Source organism: Monocercomonoides exilis, assembly GCF_001643675.1.
Source record: "Monocercomonoides exilis strain PA203 chromosome Unknown scaffold22-1379369, whole genome shotgun sequence".
NCBI classification, from domain to species: Eukaryota; Preaxostyla; order Oxymonadida; family Polymastigidae; genus Monocercomonoides; species Monocercomonoides exilis.
In genome coordinates this window covers 551,727-562,931 of record NW_027150567.1, presented here as the reverse complement: position 1 = coordinate 562,931, position 11,205 = coordinate 551,727, and the positions used below count along the sequence as shown (strand labels likewise).

The 11,205-nt window shown below is 32.9% G+C and overlaps 2 protein-coding genes across 2 annotated transcripts; both read left to right on the top strand.

Annotated features, from left to right (window-relative positions):
* Positions 1-2,848: 2,848 nt before the first annotated feature.
* On the top strand, positions 2,849-4,360 carry MONOS_9499 (uncharacterized protein; the record flags this gene model as incomplete). The annotated part of the gene is made up of 2 exons (XM_067880005.1): positions 2,849-3,184; positions 3,392-4,360. The coding sequence occupies 2 exons, from the start codon at positions 2,849-2,851 to the stop codon at positions 4,358-4,360; spliced, it is 1,305 nt and encodes a 434-aa protein (XP_067727478.1).
* Positions 4,361-4,978: 618 nt separating this feature from the next.
* MONOS_9498 (uncharacterized protein) lies at positions 4,979-6,271 on the top strand (the record flags this gene model as incomplete). Its single annotated transcript, XM_067880004.1, has 1 exon — positions 4,979-6,271. The coding sequence occupies one exon, from the start codon at positions 4,979-4,981 to the stop codon at positions 6,269-6,271; it is 1,293 nt and encodes a 430-aa protein (XP_067727477.1).
* Positions 6,272-11,205: the final 4,934 nt, after the last annotated feature.

Genomic DNA, 11,205 nt, shown 5'->3' with positions numbered 1-11,205 from the left:
TACTGAAAAAAACATAGGAAGGAGCATTGGGTGATTTAATTATCAGGACATAATATTTATTTTTTAATAAAAAAATAAATATTTAAAAAAAATTGCTTGCAGAATTTTCAAAAATTGTGACAATCAATCGTTAATAAAATCCATAAATTCTCTTTTAATTATTTTTCTTGGATTTCTTCGTTCATTATCAACTTCTTAATCATCATCTTTTAAAATTTGGGATTTGGATATTTTTCTTTTTTTCGACTTCTCTTCTGAAAACAAATCTTTTTCAATTTTTTCTTCGGCAGAATCATCAATTTTCTTTTCATCTTTTATCTTTTTGTATGCTTTCCATTCATCAAAAAAATGCTTGGTCGGAAAAATTTATCTCATGGAAATTGAAACGACAGGTTTTTTTTTTCTGTTGAACAGAAGGAGTGTCAGGTAACTTCACAAATACAGAATTCGATTGCCCAGACAACACACCGCTCTTTTCAAATACAGAATGAATTGTTGAAGGAAGCAATGCAGTTTGCAAAACATGTGGCAAGGCATTTGTAACTGCTTTTCGTCTGAGTGCGATCGAAGAAGAAGATGGAACAACAAAGTTTGAATTGAAACATCTTTTAAATACAGTAAAAACTCCGCAGTCAAGTGGCCGTGTTTGATGAGTGCTGTGTGGAATTAATGAAACTACATCAATTGATTCATCTTCAAATTTTTGCCACAGATCTGACTGTGCTCTTGAAGTTTGAGAATCCAAGAAAAGTTAGCATCAGCCTTCATTCATATCTGGCAATTTTCTTCTTTGAACAATTCCAAGCAGCAGTATCGCTTCATCATAGCGAGCAAACAAGGCATCAGTCATCCATCCTTCATTATCTGCACAGGCGTGAAGCTGCGGGCTGAGCAGGGCCTTCATTTCTTGTGGAAGTTTTTTGGATGGCCAAAGAACAAGGCTTGGAAAGAATAACCATCAGCTGCAACTGCAACCACAATGGTGGAGTTTGGCATGTTGATTGGTATTTTGAAAAACCCGACTGGAACATCTAAATGATGAACGACAAGCTGTTTTGTATTGTCAAAGAGACGAAAAGAGAATTCGTCGGTGTTGAAGATGAGAGAAGGAGAGTATTTGTGGGAATCATAAAGTGATTGAAGAAGAGAGAAGAAAGGTTGAAGAGACTGCTTTTTGGATACCGATAATCGTTGAATATCAACGTTATGAGGAATGGATGTCTATAGGTCTGGATTTCGTTTAGCAAACGAATACGGAGTTGATTTTGAAATTTTAACTTCTTGTTCTTCTTCTCCACTTCGAATTTTTCTGTCGGTTTGCACCGATTCCATTTATCATTATTATTAATAATAAATACTTATAAAAAAAAATAATAAAGCAAACCAATTGTTTTGTTTTGGTTAAAGAATAACACACTCCTGTCATTCTTTCGATTCTGATGACTCCGGTTATCACCTCTTTGTCTTCTTTGGTGAACAGCTCTGGTCGACCAACTTTTCCCACGATTCAACACTTTTCAACAGCATTTACGGCTTGGTTTATCGATGAACGAGAGAATTCATTCAGATTAACAGCGTCAGTGACACGGCATTTCCCATCAGCAATGATTGTGGCGATACGTACTAATCGATTTTTGATTTGACGATACTGGAAAGATTTCATCAAATCTCTCAATTTCGTTAGTCCAATTTCTTTTCTTTGAAACACAACACTCATACATAAAAAAATATTAGAAATGAACTTTTAATTTTTTTTAAATAAATTTTTATTGAAATGGGAAAAAATACACACTTTAAAGTTTTTTTTGCACAAAGCACAAAAAAATGCTTCACTCAAACTTTATTTCGCTTTCTCATATTTCTAAATAAATTCGATTTTCATATCCGTAAACAGGAATTATTGAAATCAAAACATAAAGTGTTGTGTCATATCACGAATGTCAAAAAATGGTTACATTTATATGTGTTTTTTGATCTCAAAAAGTCAATGAAAAGCACATAATATTTTCTATGAAAATGCCTGAAGAAGAATATTTTGCCCCATATTAAAGGAAGAAATTTGACCACAATTTTGTTTTTTATGGAATGTTGAATTCACGTTTTTTTCAATTTTTCATTCGAAAAACTTAATATTAGACATGTAGAAGTTGACTGTGGAGTTTCAATGCAATAAGCTTTCACACATATGAAATTTGTTGATTAATTCGAAAGAAAATGCCATATAGCGGGTTTTTTCCCTCATTATAATATTGCGAAAATCTCATAATATTAGTGTCATCTTTTTATTGGCACTTTTTTCTTTATTGGCACTTTTTTTTAAATAAAAATTAATTTGATCCACAAGTGATATTTTTAAATATGTCTATATTTTTTTGAAAAGTTCCTTTTGTTTAATTTTCTAATATAACAAAAATTTCATATTTTCATCAATTTTTTGTTCCTACTCAAGAAACTTCACAAAAACGGTAATGATAACATTCTTTTGGATTTGTTTCCACTTTGGTGAAGTTTCTTGAGTAGGAACAAAAAATTGATTGAAATATGAAATTTTAATTTTATAAGAAAATTAAACTAAAGGAACTTTTCAAAAAAATTTAGACATATATTTTTGGTATATATTCAAATGTCAAGTATTTTGATATTTGAATTTTGAAAGAAATCCAATTTCTCATGGGGGGGAAATGGGGGGGGTTCAATTCCTTCCATTGAGCTTTCATGAGAAATTGGACTGCACAAAGGTTTGGAAATATTTCTAATTCATTCAAAAATTTAAATATTAATTAAAAATTCATTAATGAGAATTAATAAATGAAAAAATATGTTAATGATCATTACACATAATATTCATATGAAATTACTAGTGAAGAAGAAAGCTGAAGCGGTGGAGAAGCGGCTGAAGGAAGCAATGTCTACATTGCATTACAGAAAATATAGTTCAAGATTAGAAAGGATTGCGCACATTGTGAATAAAAATGCTGTCAGGCTGGTCGGCGGTGTTAAATATGGAGGAATCAGCAAAAAATCTTTGGAGCACGCTGTTAAAGCAATAAAAAACGGCAGGCCGATTGAAAAAGTTGGTCATCCACCAATTATCAGCGGAGAAAAAGAAAAGCAATTCTTGGAAGAAGTTACAATAGAATCTCGATCTGGGACAAGCCTCACATTACGAAAAGTGCGTGATCTGGTTTGTAATTGATATTTGAATTGTATATTAATATGTATTTAGATGGAAAATATAATTAACGATAGTAAAGAAGAAGGAGAAAATGAAGAAAAGAAGAAAAAGACAGTAACTCTGAAGACGGTTCACGCATTCATAAAGCGCCATCCTGAATTGAAGTCATCATTTTCAAAGTAAGTTGATATCAACAGACTTGCAACATCTTGCCAGAAAGTCTCAAAGCTGAAGTTTACTAAATTACAAATATTTCACGATGAGAACAAATACCCAGAGGAATTAATCTTCAATGTCAACGAATCTTCGCTTCGAATTCCAACTTCTTCACGTGGTGTTGTTGTTCATCCCGCATATGAACAAGCTGGGTTCAAAAAGACTGCCGAAAGGATACCAAATGCTACTCTCGTTACTGGAATCACTGCTGATGGCTTCTCGCTTCCTTCTATCGTGCTGTGGCCGAGTGCAACTCTTCCAAAAAAACTGACAACACTGTTAACACCTTCGCTTGATATTTGGCCATACACAAACGGCTGGATGGACAGAACGTCATTCAAAAAATACGCCTTAACAGTCCTACTGCCAGTTATCATTTACAGAAGAAAACGTATCTTGAAGGTATCTCACCGTTGCCTTCTTCTCCTGGACTCGCACTCATTACGTGCAGATCCAACAATATGGTTACAGTTCAAGGAAGCCGAAATAGACGTTGTTACCTTCGTTTCACACACTGCACACATTTTGCAGCCGCTTGACAGAGGCGTATTTGCAGTGTTGAAGTCAGAGCTATCAAACAATTACAGCTCTCCATCATCCACATACTCATCTTCAAAAAGAACAGCTGTTGCAGATGTGTTGCCACAAGCCCTTCACACAGCATTCACCCCATCGGTGATCAAAAAAGCCTTCATTAACAGCGGAGTCTTCAGCAATGGATCTGGATCGGTTCTTATGAAGCTTCCTCAGTCTTCTCAATACTTCATTCCTTCTCATTCACATTGTTTCTACTTCTTCGGAAAAGAAATAACAAAAGAAAAGCTTATTGATGAATGGGATGAATATAATGAAAAGCACAAGATGAAAATTGAAGAAAAAGAAAAGGAAATTGAAGAAAATGTTGAAAATGAAAATGAAATTGAAGAAGAAGAATTGCCCTTGGAGAAAAAAGTGAATAGAAAATTCTGAAAAATTAAGAATAATGACGATGAAACAAGTGATGAATTTGACCCCTTTGAACGTGAAAATGGAAAAAGAAAAGTTAGAAGAGTAATTGATTCGAGTTTTGTATTATTTTGATGTGTTTTTAATTTTTTTTCATTTCAAAAAATTTTGGTGCCAATAAAGAAAAAAGTACTAATAAAAAGATGACCCTATACAAAATAATATTGAAAAATTGTTTAATGATAAATTACATGCAAAAATGAAGCATGAAACTATAAGTTTGAAACGAAAAACAAAAACAAAAACAAAAACAAAAACAAAAACAAAAACAAAAACAAACAAACAAAAAAAAAAAAAAAACCATACTATTTTAACATAGTTTTAATTCATAGACTACACCACATCAGTTTTTTTTACAATGAATTTCCACAAAATAACATTTATAAACAAAAAGATTATGATTCAATTAAAAGTTCAATTGAAATTTGTAATTCCCAACTTTATTTATTCCATAGTTTGATTTTCATTAAAGTTCACTTTATGGATGTTTGGATCTGTAGTGATACAGAAAAAAGAACAACATCCTTGATGATTTTGAATTTCATTTTTTGCCTTACGTTATCTCTGACGCATTCACAAAAAATGTCGTCATCATCAACATCAACAGTTTATGTGAAAGTGACAGGAAATGACAATAATAGCGGTCTTGAGATCGGTCAGGAAAAAAGAACATTAAACAATGCCTATAACGTTCTCGGAGAGGATACGGCATGCAGTATTAAAGTTGTTTATTTCGGACCTCCACTTCCTGCTGATCCAATTATTCTTAACAAGATTCATGGAATAACCATTGAAGGATGGAAAAGTGATGGAAGTGGAAGCGAGCAAATGGATATTGATACTCGCATTAATTCTCAAGCCAATTACTTGTTCACTTGTCAAAAATCTGTTGAATTCAAGTTTTTGACATTCAAATTTCCCCTATCAAATTGCAAGTGGAATCGATTGATTTTTGCTGACTCAGATTCAGTTTCCCTCAAAATTAGTAATTGTCGTTTTGACAGAACCGAGGGCATGCCTTACGGAAGTATTACTGTAGAAGCGAAAAGAAACAGTTATGATGCAAGATCCCTTGTGAATGTCAATGTAGGAAGTGTTTCAATGGTCAACATATCATGCACAGATTTAACCAAAATAGCATCATTCTCATCAGTTCCTTTTTCTTTTTCTGGAGCAAGCGAAGTTTCATTGAAAAAAGTCGAGATAAATAAAGTAAACGTTGAAAATGGAGCAGCGGTTGAAATAACTGATGATGGACCTTCAAAAGTCACAATTGAGGGATTGAATGTTCAGGAAGTTAATACAGAGTCTGGATATGTGGCTGGCTTGCAAGTTTGGTTTTATTCAGAAGAATCAATAGTGTCGATGGGAAGGACAAGCAAATGCACATTTAAATCATGCGTAACACAAAAAGGAGCTTCAGGAGCTATATATTTCAGATTGGAAAAGGCAGTACCAAATCTTCAACTTCCAGCAGAAAATAATCTGGATATTGACAGTTCAAATATTGTAGAATCTGTAACAAGATCATTAGTCATTTTCTCAACAGACTTTGAAAAATTCTGCGAACAGGAAGACTCTTTTGAGTTTGCAAATGATTACGACGAATCAAAATCAGGATGGATTATGGGAATGCAAGATCCAGAGGCGGAACTTGTGGATGTTTACGAGAAGTATTTGAAAGGGAGAAATAAAAAACCAAAAGAAGACCCTGAAGCAGAGAACAAAGACAACAAGAAAACAAAAGCAGGAACAGTGATCGCAATTGTTGTTCCAATTGTGGTCGTTGTTGTTGCAGTTGTTGTGGTAGTTGTTGTAATTGTAGTGGTGCGGAAAAGAAAATTAAGAAATGTCAAAAACGGAAACAATGAATAAGAGATGTGTCGTTGAGGTGAAATAATGGTTCGGATCCATGTCTTTAAAAATTTGAAATTTATTTTGAAAAATAATTTTGTATATTCATCATTTGAATTTTATTTTTGAATAAGAATTATTTTTTTTATTTGAAGTTGATTTTCCAGAGTAATTTATAAAAAATATATAGCTTTATTTTGAATTTCAAACAAACCTCATTATGAAATCCTTCAAATGAAAAGATTGACTCTTTCCAAATAAATTAAAACCCACAACGAATTCATTTTGAATTCATTTTGTGTTTTTTATCAAATGTTGATTTTTTTATCAAGTGAAGAAGGTCAAAAAACTTAAACAAAATTCAAAACGATTAGCATACAAAATTGGAAATTTTTATCTGAAAGATTCAAGTTAATCAATGAGGATGGATTCCCTCAAAGTCATTTGTCTTCTGCAAACAATTTCCTATCCTTTCGCTTCAAAAATCGATAATGATTTTATTTTCAATTTCCTTTCCATTTTCATCTTCCTCATCTTCCTCATCAACGTCACAATGAAAACAGTCATTTCACTTCATTTTTTGTTGTCATTAAAGAAATTACACATATTTTAAATCCTTCACAAAAAAGCCCTTCAACAAACATGAAAAACAACACAGGCAATTTATCTTTACTTTTCTTCTTTCTCCTTTTTTCTCAGTTTCATCATCATGTTTGTGATCATCATAGAAAGCATTTGTATTTCAATTAGAATTTTCTTCCTCTTTAGCTTTTTGATGGAGCGACAGCATCCTTTCGAAATGCGTCAGAAAAAAATCATGTATTCTGAGGAAACTGGATTGTCAAAGAATGAAGGAAAAAAAAAAACAAATGAAAATCTTTGGACGGAAAATAACAACCTCTCAAGAGAATGTTATTTTTTCGTCTTCTCTTTTTGCGAAGTCTTCTTTTCTCTTGCTCTATTGGATTTGAGTGTGGATATCATGTTCTGAATGACTGTTTGGTGAGGCATGTGGGAAGGGAAAGAGAAGGTGGGGCATTTGGGAAAGATGGACATTTGTGGAATTGAAGCAGCAATTGGCCAGCCAGTTGACAAAAGAAAGTCTGATTTCCTTTTCTTTTCACATTCAAATTTCAAATACTCTGATTGTGAACTGGATTTTGATTCATCTTCGTTCAATGAGATCAAGTGAAGCTTGGAAAAACAAGAGAAGAAGCTGGTGGAACACAAAACTTCTCAAAAGACATTAATGAGGTTGCTGCAGAAGATAAACAAACTTTTTCAAGAGTTTTTATTTTTTTTCACACAACTTTTGAGTTGACAAGTTATTTGAAGAAGATTATTTTTGGAAGAAAATCGAAATTGTTTCTTTTTTTCTATTTTTTGTTTCTTCATTTTGATGAAATGAAGTGGAATGAAAAACAAAATGCTTTAAAATTATAATTCAAATGTCTGTTTTCTCTCTTGTGAAAAGATTAAAAAATAAAATAAAATAAAACTGTCGAGTTACAAAATTCAATGCGTTTCTTCAAACATACACAAAATAATCAGAAATATTCAAAGATAAATAAATACAATATTTTTTGTTTAGAAAATCAAAATTTTCATGAAAGCCAATGATGATATCTTCGTATCCTTCTTCCTCCATCTTTTCAAATGCTTTCCTTTTGGCTGCCTTTCTTTCCACTTCTTCCATTTTATCTTTCTTTTCTTCTTTTAATCTTGTTGAAAGAGATTCAAAAAATTTCAAGCTTCTATATGTTATTATGTTATCTCGTGTTGATTGTTGAAGTTTCTCCATAAACTCGTCAGCCACTCCACTCTTCAGCAAGTCATCAATCTTCACGGCTCTGTTTTCTGCAACTGCTTTGAATAGATATATGCACAATTCGCTAATATCTCTGTTATTCACCTTTGCCGCTCGAAATATCTGAAAAATGCTTTCAAGAACACCAACAAATCCTTCGATTCTCGATTCACACAAGTCCAGAAATTCACACAGCATATCCAGCCATCTCTCTAATAGAAGCTCTTCTTCTGTTTTTTTTTCTCTTTCATCTTCTTTTCTCTTCCATTCAATACACTTTGATAGATCTTCCAGTTCTCTTGCTGCTTCTCTTCCAAAATGCAGCTCATTCGCAATAACTATTTCCAAGTCTTCGTCTTTGAAAAATCGGTTCATTAAAAATCCCCAAGCAGATTGATAAGCAAGTCGTGTCAGATTGTGATGTTCCTGATGATGCTTGATTATCTCTTTGATTTCATTGAAGAAAATCTCTTTTTTGACAAACTCTTCAAAAATTTTGAAAAAAAAGCAAAAATGTCTAAAATGTAATAGAAATGATCAAACAGTAAATTTACCAAAGCAATTCAATGCCAGCAAAGCCATTTCCACTTCTTTTTGTGTTTCCTCGTTTTCCTCTTTCCTCAGTTTAATTTTCAAAGATTTACCCCACAAATATCAGTTACTTCTTCTGGAATGTCCGTGAATTCGTAATACAACGAAAGAAAACATCCGCAAAGTTCAATAAGAAACTTTTCATTCATTTCTCTTTTTTCATCTTTTCTTCATCAAAAGGCATTTTCTTGAATCTTCCGTATAGCAAAGAACTTTCAAAGCCACAACTCTGCCACTCCAAAAGATCTTTATAATATTCAATGCGCTTCAATAACAACAATGCATTTTCCATTGACATTTTCTTTTCTTCAATCATTTTTTCTATTTTGTTGAATGTTTCTTCTGTGAAAACTGATTCGAATTCTTCTTCATTCATTCCATCGATCATTTCATTCATTTCTTCGATTTTTTGTTTCTGTTCAGCTTCAGTGATTTGTTCCAACTGTGAAAGTTTCTCTTTAAAAAAAATTGAAAAATCAAAAAAGAAAAAAATATACATTTGTTAACTCAACCATTCATTTCTTATAACACTTTGCAAACCACGATATATTTGGCTTTTTGAAGTTGACTGTGAAATCGTAAAATGTTTTCAAAACAACGTATAAATTCGTTTTCAAAATATTCGTGTTTTGTTCAAATTAAAAGAATTAAAAACTCCAAACCAAAAATTTATATTATCAAATAAATCTATACATCTTCGTATTCCATCAATGATTTTGCCTCAAAACAAGCAAATCTTTGAATTAATTAATTTCCTTTTTGAACAAATAAATAAGGGGAAACAACCATAAATTTTGAGATAAAGATTTTTGATTGATGATATACAGCATCCAGAGCATGTTTGAGCTGCTTAGGCACACAGCCACAGATGCACTCATGTGAGTTATAGCACTGCAGAAGAACAGGGATTTAGCTTTCTGATGGAGGAGCGAATGGCTGTTTGCATCGATTGCTTGCAAAAAGAGAATTGGCGAGGGAAATTGAATGAAATTTGAACTTGGTCATATATTGCAAATCATATGATGCGACATCGGCTGCAAGATTTTGAATGAAAAATAACTCAAACAAGATGCAGAAAAAGCGAGGAGAATATTAGAAAGATTGAATTGAACCGCTTTGTCATTTCAGGGAAATGCAGTGCACTTGGCATATTTTTTTTGCACAGGATTAGTTTTGAGTGATTTTTTGGGGGAAGGTTTGTTTTGTGGAAAAGGAAAGGGAATTAGGGGATTGGACAATGGAGGAAGCGAGTTGAACGAAGCACTCAGAAGGCCTCAGCAACAAACGCATTGCCATTTACACGAATCCTACTGGTATGCGGTCAGCAAAGATTTATCGTTGAATAAGTTTTTGAAAAGGAGTTTATTTGGTGAATATTTATTTTCACTTGCATAATTATCGGTTTCATAAAGGATTTTCTGCTTTCGATGATGTTCTTTGCCAACCATTTGTTATCCAGTAGTCTGTTTTTTTATGTGGCAAGAGGAAATTTTGGAGAGCAAGAAAGACTGCTTGGCTGATAATAACCAATCCATTGGAGATGGGAAAATATTTCGATGCCAAAAAAATGGTTTGACTTTTTTTATATCATTTATTTTTATTTAAGGGTGATATTTGAATGAATGCAGAATGACTATGAACAGGAATGCCATTGAAAGAGAAGCCTTCTTTTCATTTCGCGAAAGAACCATGAGTTTTGGGATTATCCCTGTTTGGATTGCATTCAATGATGATATTCGTGACTTCTGCCATCCGTTTTGTATGATGCATAACCCGACAATGCTTGACATGAGGCTGAAAGAGAGAAAAAGCAGTTTTTTTTGGCTTATTTTGAGAGTGTTCGGCAGAAGCGACTCTTTTGCGGGATCTGATGAACTGGTTGGGTATTCGCATTCAGGATTCTTCTGACATTTCAAACTATTCTTCATTCCTCTTTGTCATTTTCAAAAAAAAATGTTTGATAGGAACAGCCATTTTGATGCTTTCATAATACGACTCATTCTGCAGATGAAATATACGGAATTGGATGAAATGTGAATGTCTTTTGGAAATAAATAAGATTTGAGTTTGAATTAATAATGGAGAACTTCAAAGTGGAGAAGAGTAATGAGTGAAGGTGCAACGATGGATTTGAAAACAAGGAAAAATCCGTGTGAAGAAGAAAAGTGGATTTGAAGAAGAAAAAAGAGAAGAGAGAACGAGGAAACAAGCTATTAGGAAAGAGAAATACGTTATTTTCTTTTCAATGGATTATTCAAGGAAAAGATGTTCAACATCACGAGGAAAGAGAAGAAAGTGGGAGGAACTGGTAATATTGGGGAAGAGAATAATGCCTTTGGAGAAAGAAGGAGAGAAAGCGATAGAATGGAATTTGAAGGAGGGAAAGGGAGAAAATAAAGAATGAATGAATGAGATGCAGAAGGGAAAAGAGAGAGCAAAGTTGGAATAAGAGGGAAAGAGAAGAAAGAAAGATAATTCGATTGCAATGAAAGAAAAACTTGGCAAGAAGAAAACAGGATGGCTTTCGAGAAATATAAAGAAAGAAAGGTGAAGAGAA